At 42.4% G+C, this 22,000-nt stretch overlaps 1 protein-coding gene across 1 annotated transcript in view; it reads left to right on the forward strand.

The window, feature by feature from the left end:
• EPAS1 (endothelial PAS domain protein 1) overlaps positions 1–22,000 on the forward strand; it is a 76,519-nt gene that overhangs the window by 40,263 nt on the left and 14,256 nt on the right. Inside the window, exons 2-7 of the mRNA XM_057396975.1 lie at positions 1,773–1,963; positions 11,197–11,348; positions 11,948–12,032; positions 12,531–12,649; positions 12,757–12,959; positions 21,243–21,349. Of these exons, the coding sequence (XP_057252958.1) occupies positions 1,773–1,963; positions 11,197–11,348; positions 11,948–12,032; positions 12,531–12,649; positions 12,757–12,959; positions 21,243–21,349 (857 nt within the window). The remainder of the gene's footprint in view (positions 1–1,772; positions 1,964–11,196; positions 11,349–11,947; positions 12,033–12,530; positions 12,650–12,756; positions 12,960–21,242; positions 21,350–22,000) is intronic.

The raw sequence follows: 22,000 nt of genomic DNA on the forward strand, positions 1-22,000 counted from the left end.
CCTGTTAGCACACCCTCTGGTGAGCACCTATCCGATCCCTGTGCATATGCCAAGCTTCACGTGTTTTGCAGCATGAGGGCCCTACTGATGTGTAGTGTGCACATTCCTGCTTTGGATGATGATGATGTTGAATGCTCAGCCTTGCTTGGGCCCAGCAAACATTGTACTGTAACTTTATTCTTAGCATTCAGCACACACCCTGGCTATTTTCCCCTATTTCTAATTTATGAAGGCACCCATGGCTTCAATGCTAGAAGCTTTTGAAGGCAGTCTAGCTCTTCTAGAAATGGTCATCTTGTTTAGAATACAGTGCTATGTATTAATACTCTTCTTCTATCTTATGCAGAATGAGGCCAGTCATGATTGGAACAGTTTCTAGTAATGTGATGTTTTCCTCATCATCTTCACACAAAAGAGTATATTTATTGGAATACCCTGTTTTGATAGGACTTTGTTGTTGTTGATCCATTATTAGTTTATAGGCTCTTTTTTTATATACTGACATTGAAAAAAAGCAGGTTATAAACTGCTTCAGTTTTAGGCAGCCTTGAGGATGGAGTGATGCTGCTAGTGATCCCACAAATGAATGTGCAGCCACAATGGCAAAACCAGCAGGGCTGATCTATTCCACACCCTGTTCTGTGCTCATTCTGTTTGCATTGGTACAATATTGCAGGAGTCTGCCTGAAAAGTAATACATTCTGTGTTGACATGACTAAGATGCAAAACCTCAACTCATGCAAGTGAAGGACACTTGTAGTATTGGCAGAGCTACATGGGTTTGATATAGCTGATGGGTTTGACTGGATTCAGGTTCTTCATGTTCTGAAATAAGAATTGTGCTTGATAAAAGAACCTGAAAGTCAGTGAAGCTCCCTCTTAAAACAGTCCTGTCCCAGATCCATTATAAGTGTATCCCTTGTGTATCTTGCATGTTAAATTTAGCTTTATGTCTCTCAGTGGCTTAACTTTGCATGCTTGCTTTGTAAAATGTCATCCCCTTCATTATTTTCTGCTCTTCTGTTTTCTGTGGACTTTGAAGACTGCTGGCTCTTTTGGTCACATTCTTTTGTTAAAGAAAGAATCTATTTTCATAGACAGTGGAGAGCAGGCTATTTAATTAGAATATCCTTCTACAAAGGAGGGGTTTCTTGCAAGTAGCAGGATTTTCCCTCCCACTTGGTATCCTTCATGGTCAAGAAAAAGTGTTTTTCCAGAGTAGTGTTGGATTAATTGCTGAGAGAGTTGTATATACAAACACAGCTTGATACCCTATCACTACTTTGATTTCAGTGTGGGGTGCAGCCATTGAAACTCTCTGACACTGAAATAACTATGACACATCCACATGTATTGTAATTGTTCCAGCTTTAAAATGGGTTGTTACTTCATCCCAGAATACTTGTCAAGTAAATTAATTTAGATTGAACAAACAAAACTTTTATTTTTAATATTTCCTGAATTCCAGGAGTAATAGGATGCTATTTTGCATTGATTCTCTCACCTAAAGCAGATCCCATTACACTCAATGGGAATTCAGGGAGTCCAAAGGCTGACCTGTGTAGAATCGGAGCCCTTCCCAGCTGTGGCAGTGCTCTCCCAAGTCCCATTTTAAAGGAGCAAATAGACATTAAAGTCTGGTCCATTTATTTAAATCAGTTGACGTAATGGATTCATTCATTGCTGAGGAGATTTACTCTTGCAAATTCTTCTCTTAGGTCATGAATTGCACTTGAAGAAATGCTTTTTTCTCTCTCTTCTTTACCTACCAGGAGCAGTTCTGAGCGGAGGAAGGAAAAATCAAGAGATGCAGCAAGATGCAGAAGAAGCAAAGAGACCGAAGTTTTCTATGAACTGGCACATGAACTGCCCCTGCCCCACAACATCAGTTCCCACCTGGACAAGGCATCCATCATGCGCCTGGCAATCAGTTTCCTGCGCACTCACAAGCTGCTGTCTTCAGGTAAGATCTGGCCATAAGAAGTTATCATTGGTAGTTGATGGTGGCCTGGTAAGATTGTATATGTTCTTCTCTGAGTACAGGGTCCTAAGGTGAGAACAGGACATACTGCTTGTGTTGTAAGAATACAACTGGATTTAAAGATTGGTTGGTGGTTTTTTTTCCAACAGAATTATGTGTATTTTAATTGGGTTAGCAGGCACACCTTCCACTAGACCAAGTTGCTCCAAGCCCCATCCAACCTGGCTTTGAACACTGCTAGGTTTCTAAGGTTCTCTGGGCAACCTGTTCCAGGGCCTCATCACCCTCATAGTAAAGAATTTCTTCCTTATTTCAAATCTAAATCTCTCCTCTGACAGTTTAAAGCCATCCCCCCGGTCCTGTTGCTGTGTACTCTTGTAAAAAGTCCCTTTCCACATTTCTTGTTAGCCCCTTTAGGTATTGGAAGTTGCCCTAAGGTCTCCCCTTAAGGAGCCTTCTCTTCTCCAGGCTGAACCAGCCCAGCTCTCTCAGCCTGGCTCCAAGCCAGAGGTGCTCCAGCCCTTGGAGCATATTCTTGGCCCTCCTCTGCACCCACTCCAACAGGTCCAAAACATCAGTGATATCAGTCATATAAGGTCTTCATTACCAAAATAACAACTAGTGCAGTTTTGCCTCTCTAAAATAAAACCTCTCAAAACTCTTGAATGTGGTTTATTAAGCTCAATTACAAGATTTTAAGCTTTTAAGTTTATTCAGAATTCAAACATATGCCTTAAGCTTCCATGCTGAAACAAGTAAATTTTGATTTGGCGTGGCAAACGTGTTTGTGCCAGCACATTCAAAAGGCAGCTGGGAGGTTCTGAAGGTCCAATACTTTCTTTAAAGGAACTAATTGTTCTTGCTATATGCTGGCAATGAGTAGTAGGTGTTTATGACATAAGATAACTAAAGCAAACAACTTTTAAAGACTCAACATGAATGGACTCTATGTAATCAGAATCTTGCTCATGTTCTAAGAAATGTGAACCAGGGAACCAGCATCATTTTCATGTGAAAACAGGCAAAATTAACAATATTCTTATTTTGCACCTGTATTTGAATAATCAGTTTGATGGAAATCTATGGTTTGAGTAACCTGTAAGATCAATGCAAGCAACTGGTGTTTCTGGGGAACTTTGGCACAGTAAGTATCAAGAATACGTTGACCAAACAATGCCTGCATTGTTTGTGAAAGGTAACCCCCAAATTTCATCTTTTCCTTAATTAATGGCAAAACTCCCAATAAGGTCACGATTGCACTTCCTTTCCTTAGAGAAGTTGAGTCATAACATAACAATTACTTTCATAAATGCTATTAGGAAGTGTCTCGTTTTGTGGACAGCTATGCTGTTGGGTTGTTGCTGGGTAGTCTGAAAGATGTGACAAACTCGATTCTACTCCTGAGCGCTCCATAGTTTTTGTAGCTGCTTTGCCTTCTGCTAAAACTATTGTATCAAATGTGGATATTTCCATCTTAGCTTATAGAATGTGGCTTTTTAACATGTCCTTCTGTGGAAAGAAAAGTTTATTTGCTGAGCAGTGTTTGGAAATCATCTCAGATTTCATCATGTCATTAATACTGGAGAAGTTGCGTAAAGAGATAAATGTTGTTGAAAGTGCCGTACACCAAGCCAATGTGTTGTTAACTTTCTCATAAAAACAGAGCTTTGGCTATTCAAATATTTATATGGTATGAATTAGAGACTGACAAAGCACAGGAAAAGCAAACTTCTGAAGGGCTGTGGAAAAAAAACTATGTATGTGTGTGTATATATATACATATAATAGTTTGATGCTGTCATCATTGGGAAAATATAATTGCTCACCTGCAAACTGTGAAGATTAAAGTGAACTTTTCATTTACATGTGTATTAGTGAGGAAAAATATCTACAAATAGAACATCTGTTTTAGTGCTTCTGCAATGGCTTAGGCTCATATCATTTGATAATAATGACAACTCAGTATATGTTTATAATATTCATACATACACATAGTTACATGATTTTTCTGTGACAGTGATTGAAAAACAATGTGATTCATGTAGGTGATTTACATTTTTTGGAAGTACTACCAGAAATTATTTCCTTAGATGTAAATCCGATGCACTTCCTCAGTCTGAATATTAATGTGGAGTAAGTCCTCTCATTAACAGTTGTGGAGTTAGACAAATGCAGATTTGTCCATGGGTACATGGAGATGTAGGTAAGGGTTTCAAAATCTTCAGTGCTTTTATTCTGAGGAACTGGAACTTAAGGTACTTTAAAGGGATAGATTTTTTTCTGGATGATTTTGGTATTATTTGCTCATGAGAATACACAGAGATGAAAGAACTCAAGCCAGAAAACCTCATCTGCTATTTGTGTTCTTCTCATTTAAATTAGATTCTATATCTCTGATTGTGGGCTTCTGAATAGTGTTGGTCTTTAAGGACACTGGCTTTCACTACAAGGCCATCTGATTTACTTCAAGGGGATAGGTTTTTGATACAGCTTTAGTCTCACAGGTGAAGGGGTTTTACTGCCCATACATTTTGACAAGAGTGTGGAGCAATATGGGAACTCTGCTTGTGTGATGCCTGTCCATGCTGTTCTTGCTCTTGCTCTGGACCCTTTCTAAGCCCCAAGCAAAGCTGCCCCCCATTCCACTTCCATGTTTAGTAGACTACAGTCTGACCATTAATTCAGTGTTGCATTTGAGGAGCCTGATTTGACTGGTGACGACCGTGGGGGGTACTGTGTCATCTCTGACAGGTGAACTGGGAAATAGGGAGGTGGAGGAATGCAGTGTGCATGGGAAGCAAAGGTCTGCCTCAGCCTGCAGACCCCCGCTTTGCTTTATGTTGTCTTCATGGAAATGGTTTTGGTTTATTTGGGCTACATGCTTGGTGTAAACTGGAGTTAAGTGGGAGTATTTATCCTGTCATTAATTGGGACATTAAAATAACATCTTCTGCGTTTGTATGTGTATATATACGATGTCATTAAATAAGCTTGCAGTACAGCTTGAAAAATGCTTTGAAGGGTAGTAGAGAAAAAAGTTACTCCTTGATTAGCACTTTCCTCATGTATTATTTACTCTATCAAAACCTACTGGTAAACCAGGTTTTATTTTATATCACTGGTTGGCCATGATTCTCAAATGTGAGCCCATCTCTTCGTTTCATGGCAGTTTTGCCTGCAGTGGGGAGAGCAAGGCCCTTCCCAGGACTGCATCCTCATCTTTCTGCAAGCCGATGCTCCAGATGGGATTTCAGAGATGGCCGTAGGCAACGTGCCAGCCTCAGTCCGCTGGCATTGAGTGTCTCATACCCCTTCCTATTATTCCACGACTCGGAATAGGGCTTTTCGCTTGTGTAGCTCGGGCTGTTTTACTAGCTGTGTCTGCATAATGATTATTTATCTGTCAGGAAGCCAAGACCTAGGGAAATCTATGCCCACATTCTTCCAGCAGGTGAATGGCAGAGCCTGTGAATCTGAGCCTTCATTGAGAGCTCTCCTGCTACGTGCCTCTGAAAATCTCAGCTTCAGGGTTGCAGGGTGCACGTCTCCTGCAGGCATTGCAGGGCCCGAGCTTGGCCCTTGTATCCTATCATAATAGGAAATAGCTGGTTGTATATCTCAGAGTTCAAAAGGGTAAAAAATACCAGGTTTTGCTTTATAAAAGTTGTTGCTTTACTTAGTAACACGTTTCCCTTTGATTTTCACAGTAGGCAATTCTGTGTGGGAATGTTGGAGAGGAAGCCTTTAACATTTAGAAATGCAGGCTGTTCGTCTGACGGCCTGATTGAGATTAGTATCGCAGGAAGCAAACTGAAACAATAGCTTTATAATTCTGTTTCCATGTTGTGCACAGAACAGTACAGGGTACAACTGGAATGCAAAGTAGAAATATCATTTAATTATGCTCACCTTAAATATTTTTCAAGATGTCCTCTAATTCTGTTGGCATAATACATTTTTGCCATCATGACATTCAAATGTTCGGGATAAATTTAGAACTGATCTTTGTTTCAGGGAAAGGTTTTGATCCCATAAAGTTGCTGCTGAAAATAGACAGGTTGATGCTTATCGCTAGTGGACCTTTTGGGTCTTGTGTCCTTTAGTATAGTCAGAAAAACTGATAGCAGTACTTGTTGCCTGTTAGTCTGTAGTCTAGCTAGTAAATTAGCCTAATGCTTTTTTGGGGATTAATAGATGGGAAGAGAGACATAACTGTCTTTTGCTGAAGAATGGCTGTCTTGGTTAACAGCTAACATCATTATGGTTGTTAAGGCTGCCTCAGATAGTCTCTTTTTGTCTGGATATGAGGAAGAGAATCCACTTTAGTAAGCCTGTATGGGCGTTAGCATGTGGTGCCCATAATTTGAAGTGTTCCTTTGGACCACATTGATGCTGAAGGCATTACAGGAACCAGAACTCCTTGGTACCAGTGAGTTTCTGTGTGCCAGCACTGCAGACTTTTTTAGTCAAGCTAATCAGGCAAACATAATTTTATCAGCTCTCTTTCATCCCATCCCAGTGGTGTGGTCACCAGGGTGTCTTTTCTGTGCAGAGGTCCAGCAAAGGAAACTGGATGGGAGTTGCTCCTGTGCAGGCAGACAGCAGCAGAAATGGGGAGGGAACAGGGAAGCAGACGGGAAGTTGTTTGGGAGAAGGGAGGCCATGAGGAAGCCACTGTGAAGTTGTTTCAAGGGAGGGAGACAAGAGAGCCGGAAAGCCAGCAGGGAGCAGAAGGGAAAAAATAGCTTTTCTCCAGGCTTTTAAGGGAGAGGACAAGCTACAGGGAGAAGTGTTGTGGGCATTGTTTTTGAATGTCTGGACAAGCTGCATCTAATCTCAGGCCATTGTGGCATAAAACAGTGCTTTAAAAATAGCATGGCTACTTGTTTGCTTTTATTAAATTGGAAAAATAGCTTTGTGCCAACCGTGCTGCCAGGAATGGGAGTGGAGCTGGGTGCTGAGTGCTTCGGCTGCTTAAAGTGATGTCCCTTCTTTGGGAAGCTGTGCCAGAAGGTCCCAAAGGGCGCTGGAAGCCTGGTCTGATGGGGTGCTGTGTCTTGCTGTTCAACGCTGAGGGCTGTAGGACTCAAAGCAGCTTCCCGGGAGCAGCATCTGAATGATTTGGCTAGATATAAACTCTGCAATTAAAAGAACACTAACATAAGTGTTTTCTTTATCAAAGTTGCTTGTGCGCTTGGAGATAAGAGCTCTTCAGGAAGCTTCAAGTTTAAGAGTAGCTTTTTCTTGATGTATCTAAACTGAAAGCTTTTATTGAACACATTGAAAATATCCCCTTGAACAGGATGTACTGCCCTGTCAAGACAAGAAGAGAAAGGAAAAAAAAACAGTTGCTTTCCTTTGATGGAAAACAAGGAACCAGGAAGAGACAAGTCTGGCTCAAGGCTGCTCTCTCTGGGGCAGGATGGAGCTGCTGTTAGATATTCCCTAACTTTTGCCTGCCGGCATCAGGTGGTGTTTACAGCCCTTTGTGGAATGGCAGCTATAACCTGGTGTCTTTTATGCACAAAACATAAAGAACTTTCTGGTATTTGTAAGATCCAGGATGAGAGGCAAAGCTATGAGAATACTGTGGAGAAGTTGATGTGGCCTCCAGTAGAAACCTTTTTTAATCACTCTTTACCTGTGAACTGACCAGAAAAGGCCCCTTTGAGTCAGATCAAAGGTGTTGAGGGGAGTAGAAGCTGTTTATACCTGAGCAGTTATTGCTTGTAAGGAGACCCCGATTTTTGAGCCATCAGGCTCGTTCCAAGAGGTTGGACTGACGGAAATGAGCAAGCATCTACGGAAAAAGTGTTCTTAAACTTGGGAACAGTGCACATCCTGACAGTGGGAATTAATCAAAGCTTGTTTACAAGAGCTATTTTTAGCATAAAAGGTTATCATAAACACTGCAATAAGCATTTGCCATTGCAGTTCAAAGTTTCTTGATGCTGAATAAATTCCACTTTGGGGGTTAGAAAACTTCTCAAAGTGGAGTTTACCAAAAAATACCAAACTTTAATACAGGCAGAGACATGGACTGAAAAATACTGCATCAGAGTTTGATGCAGACTAAGAAATGCTGCCTTGGGGCAATATGAGCAGCGGGATGACCCATCAGACTGGGACATGGGGGCACTTGCTCTGTTCTTAGTTCTGCTGTAGCTCTGGCAGCTGCCCCAGGGAGGCCAATGCGCTTGTCTGAGGTTCTCTGACATGTTTCAGCATCTCCTGAGCTCACCTAGGCAGAGATTCTTCCTCCTTTGTAGGCTTCCCAGTACTACATGAGCACAGTCTTGGCCAGGATCCATAAATGTAACTATAATATGAACAATAATATCACAGCACTTCATTCTGCTGAATGTGCTATTAATTTAAACCGGCATATTTGCAGTCCGGTCTCCCTGCTATGCTGTTATGGTGCCTGCACTGAGATATTCCTATTAATAGAGGGGAAATGGAAAAAGTTGTAGGGAAAACAAGAAGAAACACGTTTTTATTTCAGAATTTAGTTAGCAGCTATTTGGAAAACCAATGCTGACAAATGGGAAAAAATAAAACTGGGGGTAAATGGAATCTACAGTTGCCTTTCTTTAAGACCTGGAAAATTCCAGGCAGTCTACATGGGGTGCTGTTATCTGGCCTCAGACCTACTGGAAGACTGAAGTTCTGCCCCTGCCTCCTCATCCTGACCTGCTTCCGTTTGGTCCCAGCTTTCTCAAATGTTTTCCATTTGAAGCCAGATTTTCTTGTGCTAGTGCTGCAGTCCAGCTCCGAGGTGAATTAATGAAGAAAATTGAAAGCTAAGTGAAAGACAATGGGGATTTCTGGGAGCAGCCTGCATTTGTTTCTTGTCTTGTTCTTGTCTTTATTTGTGTTTCTTCTGTGAAATAGGTTCTTTCTAAAGCAAACTAGGTTTTTGTGAGTGGCAACGACTGATGTATCAGTCTCCTAATGTGTGTATATCCTCTATGTATTAGTAGCTAGTGATTTTCACAGAAGGGGGACGAGCTATAATGCTGTAACTGCAGCCATATAAAAGGTTCTTAGTATAATTATAGTAATAGAAATAATAAGTTACCTGACACAGGGCGTTCTAGGGCTGCCATGGTGATGCCCAGCGTAGTTCTGTGCTATGGACTGATGATCTTGAGGTAGCTAATATGCTTTAAGGGTTTAGCACAGATGACACCTTATGGGACTGAGTGTTTGCAACCACCACAAAGAACCTGGACACAGCAGAAGCTGTGAGCACTTTTGGTGCATCCCCCAGTGCTTGAACATCCCTGGGCAGGCTGTGGGGAGATGCTGATGAGGGGCAGGCAGGGAATGGATGGGCAGCAACAGCACAGTGGTCCCTGGAGGTACTTGTCTTCTACCTTCATGTGCCTGATAGTGCCTACATTTTCCTCAGTGCAGCTGCTCTGTAATAATAGAGCATGATCTACAAAGTACTACAAGAAACCTTGTCTGCCAGCTCCCATTGCCTGATGGGGATGCTGAAGGGGGAAGGAGGAGATGCAGTGGGGTTACCAGTGAAGCTGGAGGGTGTCTGCAAAGCACCTTGGGTGTTCTTTGGGGTTATGTGAGGGGGGTGCACAGCAGCACAAACCCTCTTCCCTCCCTCCTCCCAGTCCACATTATATATACCTCCAGCTGGACAAAGGTAATTGTAACGAAAACAAGTTGAACTCTGATCCCACAGAACCCTATAACCCTGTGCTTTAAAGCTGGCTATATCTTTAAGTGCTGTGCTCAGCTAGGACATTAAGCGTTTGAACCTGCAGCCCTGATGCGAGTGATCCTATGTCCTCTGCCTGTATTTGTATAAGTAATATAATTTATATACATGGAAAAGCAAACTTTATCATCTGATAATACGAGTAAAGTGTTTGTCTTTCACTGTTGGAGGCATTTAAGAATACAAGTACTTTCAATAGCCTTCCTGCCTTTGAATGGCCATGTTTTGTTAATGCGAGCTTAATGAGCTGGGGGTTAAAAAATGGAAAGGAGGGTCTGGGGTTAGAGCTGAAAAGTCATTTTCTTCTCCGAACCCACGCTTGGCTGATTGTCTTGGGCTACAGCCATGATCCCTGCTGAATAAACCATTTGTTTGCTTCCGGAAAAGTAAAAGAAGACCCTTGACATTCTTTACACAGCAGAAACAAGCTTGGGAGCAGATGGTCACTTACCTTTTTTTTTTTCCTCCTTCCCTAAATGTCATTATGGTCAAAGTGCGTACTATTCAGATGTATTATTGTGTATTTTCTGCGTTTTAAATGCTAGCCCTGATGTAATTTCCTGAAGTCAGTTGCTTTGTACTGAGGAGGAACTGGCTGTTGCGTTTGCACTCAGAAGCGCAGCGCAGGGACACGAAATGATAAATCCCCAGCCTGTGGTGGCCATCCCCAGAGAGCGTCTTCTCTTCCCTGCTACGGAACAGTCGCCTTGAGAAGCAAAAGGTGGCAAAACAAGTGCTCCCAGTGGCACTGGGGCTGAGTCCATTTCTTCCCTTGCTGGCACGATGGGAAATGGGCTGCTGCTGGGGAGGAATGTTGAGATGCAGGATGAGGATGCAGCAGCAGCCAGCATCGTTTCTCTCACCGCTCATCTTTTCCAAACAGTGGCTTGGTGGGTTCTGCACTGTAAGTGCTCATCCCTCTGCATTTACTCACTGGCCATCCTTAGGTACTAGCAGATGGAGTTGCAGGAGGTTTCTAGATTGAACTCGCCTTTTAATCATAATTCACTGAGACTTCAAAGGAAGAACTGCATTTGTTTGGCTGAGCCTCTTCCCTACCCCAAAAAATGCCAACCCCAAACCACTTCTAATAATGTTTTACAAAGCAATACCCCATTCCTTGTTCTAGACTTCTTCCAAAACAAGTATTTCAACAAGGAACATGAAGGGAAATGATGAACGTGCATATGGCCAAAAGAATGTGCACAAAAGATGTGCTTCAGTGTTTAGGTATCTAGCTGTTAGGTACTGAAAACACATTTTGCAGAAAGACACTAAAGGTGAACAGAGGGTCTGTTGCACTTGCCAGAGTTCAGAAAGATATCTCCTGCCTTGCTAGTGATAAAGGCATCCCTTTTGTACAGTGTTCAGAAGAGGGTTGTCTTGTCTTGGTTGCCCTGTACCTGGATGTGTTTGTGTTGACAAAGGCTGGCTATGGTGCTGAAGACTTTACATGCCTTTTTTTTCCCCCCAGTATGTGCTGACAATGAGAATGAATTAGAGGCAGACCAGCAGATGGACAACTTGTACCTGAAAGCTTTGGAGGGATTTATTGCCGTGGTGACACAGGATGGAGACATGATCTTTTTGTCAGAGAATGTCAACAAATACATGGGTCTTACCCAGGTAACTTGTTCCATAACACTTTCCTGTCTTTGTAATACAATTCCTAGAAACGAGGCCTATGCCTAAATGCAGAAAACCAGCTGTGTCTTGTTGCAAAAAGAGACTGGAAATAGAATGTCTCATTTCTCAGCAGGTACCATGTACATCAGACAACAGTGTGTGTGGGGGGGGTGTCCCCCTCCCTTTCTATCAAAGTCCTACTGTCTTTGGCAACTGCAAACTTACCTTCCTAGATATTACCATGGAGAGGAGAATGGGAGTTTATTCAACTTATGCTTTAGACCCTGAGACATGGGGATTGAGCTGCTCTTTTATGTACCCCCACTTTTCTGCTTTGTGGATTGGGGGTTTTCTCCTTCTGTGCTGAAAGCAACCGCTGGTGTTGGCTGTTAACTGCACTTGCAAATGCAAAGATAAGGAATTGCTCTGGGGAGAAAATGAAGTTCTGCATGGGATAAACAAAGGGAGGGTCACAGGCTTTGTGTCTGTGAGCATTCTGGTTCTAATGAGCGGTTTTATCTGAATAGGTGGTATTTAAAACCAGGTAAATATCATCAATTGTTTTTATTTGGCTAAGTGTAGTTCTTACTTCTGCACAGGTGGAATTAACTGGACACAGCATTTTTGACTTCACTCATCCATGTGACCACGAAGAAATTCGAGAGAATCTCAGCCTGAAAAACGGTAATAATGAAAATACACAAGTCACCATTTGCTTTTTAAGTAACCAAATGAGGTAACTGGCTAGCAGTAGAGATGTTGGTCACGGTAAAGGGAATTTTCATTCCTAGAGTAATCATTAACTGTTATTCACTGCTTTGCAGATTTCTTTTGTTTTGGTAGATATTGCTTAAAAATGATAGCACCAAGTACTGTTTGTTCAGTGTTTTCCTTTCATCAAGTTAAGGCAGGCATAATGTTTTCACTTGTAAGGCTTTGCAAAGATTTATGTGCTAAACCTAAAGATAGGTTTAAATGCACAAAGTCCTATTGAAGTTCCACTTAAAGTTTTAGGTCTGAGCTCTACAAACTGCTCTGCAATGGTCCATGCATCTTTGATGGTCTCTGCAGGTACATGATCTGAGAATTAGTCTGTTTTTTCTATTGAATCCTTCCTGCTTGTGAATAGAAGAAATCAAGAAGCAAAACTGAGAAAACCTATTTGCTATTTTCCTTATACAGGTCCAGGCTTTGGGAAGAAAAGCAAAGAGATGTCAACTGAGCGCGACTTCTTCATGAGGATGAAATGCACTGTTACCAACAGAGGCAGAACTGTTAACCTCAAGTCTGCCACGTGGAAGGTACTGTGTTTGGGCCATAATAAGTGGTTTTCATTTGAAAAGACATCTTGTCACGTAGAGAAAGAACATTCTTAAGTTTGCTTCTCATTCAAAAATCCTTATTTCAGGTTTTGCACTGCACTGGACAAGTTAAAGTATATAACACTTGCCCTCCTCACAGTCTGTGTGGGTATAAAGAGCCTCTTCTCACCTGCCTTATAATAATGTGTGAGCCTATTCAGCATCCTTCAAACATCGATATCCCCCTGGACAGCAAGACCTTCCTGAGTCGCCACAGCATGGACATGAAATTCACCTACTGTGATGACAGGTAAACCCCACTGACCTTTTCTTTTCCATAGGCGTTTCTGTCTTTTTGACGAAAATGAGTAGTCCTTCCAAATGTCCTCCTGCATGGACCTGGTAAGCAAAGAGTAGGAGAAAGTACAGTCTGTTACCAAGGCAGCTATTCAGTGGCTCACTTAATCCATCTCAAATCTCAGTTTAGGCAAAATGGTATTTCTGCTTGTTTCCTTCTCGTGCTGAGTGAAGAATTCAAGTTCACTTGCAGAAGGCAAGGCAACTTAAAGCCATAAGCATTAGCTTCTTGGGTTTTAGCAAACTGAAGGATACACAGGATTTCTGTCTGAAACGACATGCTTTATACAAGGACTGTTTTATGGTTGGTTTGGCCCAGGATGCTGTTAGCGGTTAGCTGGAAAGTACTTTATGCTCTAGATTATCTAAGGATTGTTAAGGCATCCAGAGCATCTGCGGCTCTGGAATGGGCTTGGAGCCTCTTGCTCAATGAAAGCAAACCACTTTTGCTGGTTATCTGTCTGCTCCATTTAGTGGTAAAATGAAGAGGGGCAGAGGAGGATCTTGGATCAAGCAAGGGGCTGTGTGTCTGTACTCCTTGTGGGTTTGGTGTTTGTTTGGGTGTTTTTTTTAAGTTTGAGGTCATTTCTGAATGTAGTATGCAGTTTCCCATCTAATGAAACTGGTTTTCTGAAATTCAGAGCTACTTGCAACCGCGGAGGTCTGCAGGGTTATCAGTGGGATTATACGTACGCGCAAAACCTCCCAGGACTGAGGTCTTGGTTGTTTTTTTCATCCTTCAAAGTTTTGTTTTTTAAACTTGTGCTAAGCAGGATTTATGATTTCAGAGAGTGTGATGAGCAACCATATCGGCTAGCAGCATATAAACTAGCAGTGTCAGCAGCTGTGGATAGAAGCAAGATGACAAGTGTGAAGCTTGACTGACCTTCTGGCCTCTCTGAGAATATAGCCACGAGTGTGCTGTAACTAGAAATGCCCTCTGATGTAGCTGCAATAAAACAGACTTTTTTTCTTGTTAATACTTTTAGGGTTGAAAGTATTAACACATCCTATATAAGCAATATTTACTAATATTTATTAATATTAATACTATAGTATTAAGCAAATCCTATATGAATAGAATTTTCTGCTGGAGGACAGGAAAGCAACAATATGGTAGTAAGCCATTATTAAAGGCAATTTACCTCTGAATTATTAGGGCCATTCAGTGGCAGGCTAGAGGATTTTGTTGCATGGCAGCATTCACATGCATAAGCAATTATAAATGAGAATTAGAGGAACTGATGCCTATCCCATTAAAGATACACATGCTTATTTTAAGAAGAATGACACATTATGCCCTGGCTTAAGCAGTGGCAGTTGATTTACAGGGAAAACATTTCACATGGTGGAGATATACAACAGCTTCCTCTGGAGGATTTAACTTGAAGGGGATTTCAGAGATTCTTCTTTAAAAGCAGGCAACAGAGCAGCCCATCTTTGACTAAATAGTTTTGGTTGGATGGTTGGTTCATGTTTTATTGGGATTATGATAAAGCTGTAAACAGCCAGCCAGAGCAGAGAAGGAAGAGACCTCAGAAACCTTCCAGGTTCTTCCCAGCAGATCCTCCTGGCTCTTGCTTCCCTCCCAGAGGGATGCTGATTTCTCTCCAAAATGCGACACATCAGTAGACACATAAAAATGCAAACGCTCAGCTGTTATTATCAAGTTCGGTGCTGCTAGACAGATTGCATTGAAGGAGCAGTTTATGCCAAGAATGTAAATCCAGGCTGAGGAAAAGCAGCCTGTGCCAGTCAGATGCCTAAACCCTTTTTGACACACTCTAGCCTTTCTGCAGCGACACGGCAGGGCTGACACAGCTTGGCTCTCCATGAGCGACTGTGTCTTTCCAGTTCAGGGCCCATTTCATCTGGGGCCGTGTGCCTTTGCTACAGGGCTTCTGCAGCAATCCGAGTGTCCTCTTTGCAGTTCATCTGGTGTGGACAGGCCTGCTTCCAGGGGGCATTAAAGTTCTTAGTGCTGAAGCATTCAAGTAAAGAAACTTAAGGATTTCTGAGGAAGTACCTTAACGAATGGCAGCCATGCGTGGTCTTGCTAATGGAAGCACCCGCTTTCAGTGTGAAGCTGAAGTTGGGTACAAAGGAGAGCTGCCCTTGTACGTGAAGCTGGAATTTATCCTTGTGGAAAATGAGGATCCCATCTGTCATCTCTTTAGGAAAGCTCAGTAGTCTCTGTCTGTCACAGTGCAAGATGCAAAATATAAGCTGGCTACCTTTCAACACTTCATAAGGAAAGCTAGCTGGCTGGCATGAAGTGCCTTGATTCTCTTGGCTTTTCCACAGGAGCATGCAGAGCAGATTCAACATGGCATCCCTCATTTTAAACGTGTGAGACATTACCCCCATATATTTTGCCTTCCAGAAAGAATTGGTATATGGGGGCCCATGACTGGCCAGTGGTTAGGTAGGATATGCTTGTGTTGTTAAAACGGCTTTTGCAAGGCAATGAGCCTGTAAAGAAGGGTTTGTGAGGTCTAAACAACAAAAATGGGTTGCTCTGTTAAATGCATGCTTCAGCCATTACTGGAGAGTGGTTTAAAAATGTTCCCTTGCTCCACTTGGCTGAGTGGTTTACAGGATTATTTTAGCTGTAATACAGAAATGCTGATCAGCGGTACGATGCAATAATCCAAGTGAGGGTTTCGTTTAGCTGCACTATGCTTTTGTGTTGGGGAAGACCAGTGAGGGTGTTTTAGTCAGGAAAAAGGCAAGTATTTGGGTGAAGGTAACTTTATTAACTTGTGGCATAGCTGATGCTATGGGATCATGGGGCTGATGAGTGGACAGAAACAGTGGCTCTATGGTCCTGTGGTGGAAAAATCCACAAAACAAAAGTGAAAACTGTATCTGAATTGGACAGAAAGCCCCAAAAGTACTTCAGCACATTAAGTCTTGGCCTTCATGGTTCATGCATAACAAAAGAAACCCATATGCGGGGCTTTGAAGGGGACCAATGTATTGAAAACAGGGAGGTAGGTGACACTGTTTTCTCACCTTCATCCCTGTGACCTCTTAGGGAGGCTGGGGAAAGGAGAGGGAATTGCTCTTTGCCCACAGTTGCTGTGGGTAGCATGCGTCAGGTGAGGGAAGGATAAGGAAACAAATCTGTTCTGCATGGGGGAAGATGTGCAGGCGGCAGCGTCACATACCAGCTCGCTGGCACCGGCACACTGAGAAGCGTATGTTCCCCATTACCTTGAAGGCATGACTTGTTTTGGGGAATTGTATGTTCTTGGTTACAAGAAGCCAAATTAGTTATACTCCTTTGTGTTTTCTTGAGTGGAACTTTTTAATGGAAGAGTTGAAGCAGAAAAAGGCATGATGGAGGATGTATGGTGATTCAGAATAGGGTGGTGCAGGAAGATCATAGAATGGTTAGGGTTGGAAAGGACTTGAAGATTACCTAGTTCCAACCCCCTTGCCATGGCCAGGGGCACAACCTGCAATGTCCGTCCCTTGCAAAGATGCAAGGCCAATACTGTTGGTCCCAGTTAGATTTCTCCTAATATGAGTGTGTACACGTGGTATCCAGGCTGTGACCAACTGAAAGGAAACTGAGTTATGTCCCTGTAAAACAGAAATATGCAGGCCTCAGAACTTTGGTGAGGTTTAAGTCAGTTTGATGTTTGACCTGTATTTGGGGAATATTTTCAAATCAGGTGAGAATGCAACTAAACATCTGAAAGGACCTCCTGTCCCTCCATCCCTGCTCAGGGGGGAAATGCGGTACGGAGACAACAGCGAAGTGAGGCATTCTGAAACCGAAGAACTGCATTGACAAAACTGGCTTTTGGTTTATGTCCTATTTAAGGACAAAACATGACCAACTTCTTTTGTTAATAATGAAATTTAGGTAGACCAAATGAATAAGAAAGACGAAGTCCTGGTGAAGTTTTTCATGTACCCATCTAGACTTTGCCTAGCAGGGCAGCTACACCTGACAGGCCAGCTCTCCCTCTAAGGAGTGGATAGGAGTCCCAGGATTTTGCATTTTCCTTTCTTTGTTGCTCTGGGTTATAATAGAAGCAGCCATGAATATATCCAAGAGGAAATGTGGGTACTTGGCAGGACAGCTTTACCCCAAGCACCGTGGCTGTGTTGGGCTTTATGTTTTCTTTTTCTTTCTCTTTTTTTTTAACTCATTCTGCTTTAAGTATAACTTGGTTTGTTTGTTCCCGTCAAGACCAGTTTAACTTCAATAACTTGGTAGCAGTTTGAATACAGGCAGACTTTGTTAGAAGATCCACACCCTCACACACACAGTCCACATGCAGCCCAATGAGTATACACCCAGCTATTTTTTCATGAGCAGTAAACATTACAGCGGTCTTTCACAAAGAGCCTGACTTCTCAGTCCTGATGGTTCTTATGATCCTATTTTAACTCAAGAAACGGTATACAATAAAAAGCTTTGTGTTCCTATAAAGAGACAGAAAAGCACCATTTTAAGAAAAAAAAACCAAAATACTTGAAATAGCTTGTCTCATTAGGAGATGGAGCCTTTCAAGGAGCGAGCTCTCTTTGCTTTGCCGTGTCTCAAAGAGATAAAATGGGGCAAAGCTGTACAAATCTAGAAACAGGATTCAGATCGCTCGTTCCTCCATTGTGTACCTTAAGCACAAACTCTGCCTCTCAAAAAGCATTTAAGTAGCAGTAGCTGGGCCAGATCTGCTGGTAACATGGAGGGCTACTGCCCGCCTCTGCTGTGTTCTGTGGGATTTTGACCTCGCTGTGCATCACGGTGACCAGTTTAGCTCAGAAAGCTGAAGTGCCAGTTCAGCACAACGAAGATCCCCCCAAAGGTATTTGCGTTTTCAGAACAGAGGACAAACAGCTTCTCAGGCACCTGTCATCTCCAACAACAATGAGTATTACAAATGCAGGGGGAACACAAAGCCTACATAGCAGGAGCACCATCCAAAACCACCATACAGTTTGTTTTCCAATTTTGTCACTCCCCAGCTTGCACAAAGAGCAATTTTCTGTCTGGTGTCTGAGCAAAGTAGAGGTCTTGTGTTCTGGACTCAGTTTTGTAAATGACCCTTTGGTCCCACAGGGTGTATGTGTTTCTGTGTCTCTTTTAGTTACGTATTCCTTCTCCTCATAGCTCCGTAGGATGCTTTTTCCTTTGCACTTAGTCCTCCGTGTTCTCACTTAGCATTCTGTATTGCTGAGAGGCTCCTGTGGAAAGCATGTAGAATTTGGAGTGTACACCTCAGACTGATGCTCAGGTGAGGTCAGTGCAGGGACCTTTGCTGAAGCACACGCTACCTCCTGGCACCTCTGGGTGCTGTTCAAGCTCTTTGCTGTGGTCAGTCTTCCATCAAGCATCTCAAGATTGTCGCAGGACAGGGGTGATGGAGATGGACCCGCATCCCTAGCGTGTAATGCGGCATGGAAGTGGCTAACCTGGTTTCTAGCCCTGCAATGTCCTTAGCCTGCAAGATCAAGCTTCTCAGAGTCAGCAGCAGCAGAGGAGGAATAAAGGAGGATGTGATCTGCCAATTCATTCACCCCAAACCAATACTGCTAATAATTCCTGGAGAAGAGGGTATTGTTATCAAATAATGGTCTTTTAAAATATACTGAGCCAGTTTTAGGGTTTTTTGGGACGGGAGAAAGAAACATTCTGTATTTTGAAATAAATAAATGAATACAAAATCGATTCACTCCCAGGAGTGTTTAAAGAGAAATGTAATCAGTCTGAATAGTGGTAACAGCTTAATGGGTTAGTGAGGAAGGGCATAGAAGCTGTTTAGCCATTTCTTTTATAAAACAGCTACTCCTCACTAGTAGATTGTGCCCAGTGCTGTGGGGTTTGTGGGTAATTCTTTGATCTCTTTACTTTTCTGTGTACTTTTTAGTTGGTTGTATTAAAAAGATATCAAATTGCCACTTGATAATGCTCATCCAAGATTGTTACATCTAATTAAATTTGATGTTGTCACAGCTGGATCGCACCACAAGTGGTTCTGTGCCATGGAATAAGGAAAAGTAATTTTATAGTGAGGGTGCTTGTTATGAGCAGCGAGGAGCACTTTCAAAGAGGAATTACAGGACTGGAATAGACAATTTTGCATAGAGATTGCAGTTCCTATATGATAAGGGTTAGGAGTCCTTCAGCCTGCCATAATGCATATTTTTTGCTTGCCATCTCAGTTTCACTGTTGATACCCTCGAAGGCTGTAATGTGGTTTTGGATTTGCATTGGTGCTGCTGGGTACATGATGCTGCTTTTTTTTCCATTATCTTTTATTTCCTTTTCCTTCTCCCTGCTCAACCCTCACTTGGCTCTCGGCTCCAAATGACTGGATTAAGAGTAAATCCTCAACTTCCTGAATTTTAAAAGCCTTCCCCATGTGATGAGCTCCAAACTAACCGGGATGGTTTTATTATACTATGCCATTATATAACCAAAGGCCATAGTTTCTGTTTTTTAAGGACTGTATATTTACACTGGTCCTGGCAAAAGCCTCAGGCTACTTATCCCAACGTGTCCCAGCTGACTGTGTAAAGGCAAGCAGCAACTGTATTTTGGGAGCCTTGCTTTTATTAGGGCTTCTTCTGTGTTTGGTTCTTTTTCTCCTTGTGGCTCAGCTCTGAGGACCGACTCGTTATGAGAGTTACTGCTTTTATTAAAACAGAAAAAGCCATTGTGGTTTCAGAGAAAAGCTGCAGATTTGGCTGGGGTGCATTCTAAAGTTGCTGGTCAGTGAAGGAGAGGCCAAAAAACCAGCTCTTTGGAAACCTGATTCTGTGATTTCCCCTTTGTTAGGTTAACTGTAAGCATAAATGAAACTGTAAATACAAACAGGAGAGTAAGTCTTCGGGGGGAACCTGGTAAAGCCAACTACAGTCTTTGCTCAGCTAAGCCATTATAAACCCAGGTTTGTTCTGTGGAAATCAAGACACAGTAGGTTTTGGAGTGACAAACCCAAGGTGTCCCAGGGGTATGAACGGTACAGTTCTGTGGAGGCGAGGGAAAAGCTGACTCAATGCCTTGGCGTTCAAACCATACACAAAATAGCTCCATCTTCTGTGTCTTCCTTGCTGGAGGGCGATCCAGGAGATGAATGCCATGTTCTTGCTCTGTTTGCTTTACAGTATTTACATGTCTGTCTTGTAAAGACATGCTTGTGTCTGGAGGGCTGGGCCAAGGCTGTCCTTCCAGGGAGTGCACAAGCCTGAGGATGTGTCTCTTAAAATGCCACTGATCAAATGTGATGGTGCCAGATAAACCCTTTCAAGGGAGTTAGGAGGCATAACACTTGGGCACCACCATTGACGGCAGTGATGTGCTGCAGGCTGTGGCTGTTCCTTGCAAGCCTCCTGCCTTTCCAAGGTCTGGGACAGCTTAGCAGTCGGTTTGTAGTTGTTTCTGCTGTTGCTCTTTGCTACATCACACGTTGTTATTGCCCTTTAGAAGCTAGGAAAAGGCATCCAAAGGGTTGTTGACTTGGAAAACGGTCATGTTTCCTTTTTTCCCAGAAAAAAAATTATCTTTTTGCTTTTGAATTCAATTTTTTTTTTCACTGTGTTTCCTGTAAAGTTGTGTGTGATGGTTTTTCAAATTGGATTTAGGAAAAAAGAACCTTTTTCCTCCACCCCTCATTAGAGGAAATCATCTGCAGTTTGATGACCTGTTTTCATTTATTCAGGCACTTGTGAGAAATTCTACCTTGCCCAAGTACTTGGAAAGGCTCTGAAAAAGTCTATTTTTTGAGATCATAGCTTTCTTTTTGTAAAATCCTACTCAGTTTGTGGATTAGTCACCCAAGTAACCTAATCCACGTGCTGAAGTTCTCATACAATTGAGAACCACCAAGTACAAGAGCTGATTCGGTTTTTACTTTTAACTGCCCTTCATTTCCTCACCTTGCATTTTTATTTTATTAAATGCAATACCCAAAGTAGTGATTTAACCCTTTGATGTCTGTTTTCTAAATGTACACGTACTTTTAAACCTGATGGTGCCAACCGCTACCCTCCTCACGTGTATTTGATTTGGAAGGGTGGTATTTGGGAGATCCTGCATGTAGGAGATGACTTGAGGACTTTGTCAGTGAGGGTTTTCCAGTGCAGACCTTCTGTAAGGTCTGGTTTAATTCTGTTAGGCTAAGGGCTAGAGCTGATGGTTACCCTGTACATGTTAGCATAAGGCTAAGGTGACCTGAATTTTAAAGTCTGTTCTGTTGCTTCTTTTTTCTTAACCAAGAATAACAGAGTTAATTGGCTACCATCCAGAGGAGCTGCTGGGCCGTTCGGCATATGAGTTCTACCATGCCTTGGACTCGGAGAGCATGACCAAGAGTCACCAGAACTGTAAGTCAAATACTTATTTGTCTTCATAGCTTGCACATAAAGCACAGCTTGCAGGTACCTCAATAAGCAGTTGGAGATACAAATGTGTGCCAGTATTCTCTGAGAACAGTATTTGCACTTGGTAACAAAACTTACAGGTCACTGTGCTTGTGTTGCTGAAACCTGCTGCTAATCTTTGCAAAGGGCCTGATTTTTGCCCTAGTTTAAACTTTGATGGTAGAGAGGAGAATGGCTGTCTCTCTGAGGGATAATACAAGGATCAGCTGAAAATCTGAGTTAGGCAGTACTGGCTTGGTGAGAAGGCTCTTTACTGGTGGTATTATCCTTCTAGTGTGCCGTTGGGCTCAGCAGGAAAGAGCAGCTGTAAAGGGTAATAGGAAGGACTTATTGCAGTGTAATTTTGAATGTCTGTCTTCTGCTACCAAATAACAACTGTCCTCCCACCCAAAACAGATGTGCAAGGAGACTCTCTAAAAGGGATATTCATTATGCAAATAATATATACTGCCAGGCACAGCTGCTGCTTGTTATCCTTATGCCTATGGGAACTGCCAGTTTTACCTGGTTTTAATGATGGTTAGTGATGGGTTTACCTGAATTATTCTGGGAGCAGAAATCGGATCCAAGTTCGGCTCCCTCTTTTCAGCAGGC

The sequence above is a fragment of the Pezoporus wallicus genome, unplaced genomic scaffold (genome assembly GCF_028554395.1).
Source record: "Pezoporus wallicus isolate ANWC-B61680 ecotype Strahan unplaced genomic scaffold, APGP_CSIRO_Pwel_v1 contig_8791, whole genome shotgun sequence".
Taxonomy (NCBI): domain Eukaryota; kingdom Metazoa; phylum Chordata; class Aves; order Psittaciformes; family Psittacidae; genus Pezoporus; species Pezoporus wallicus.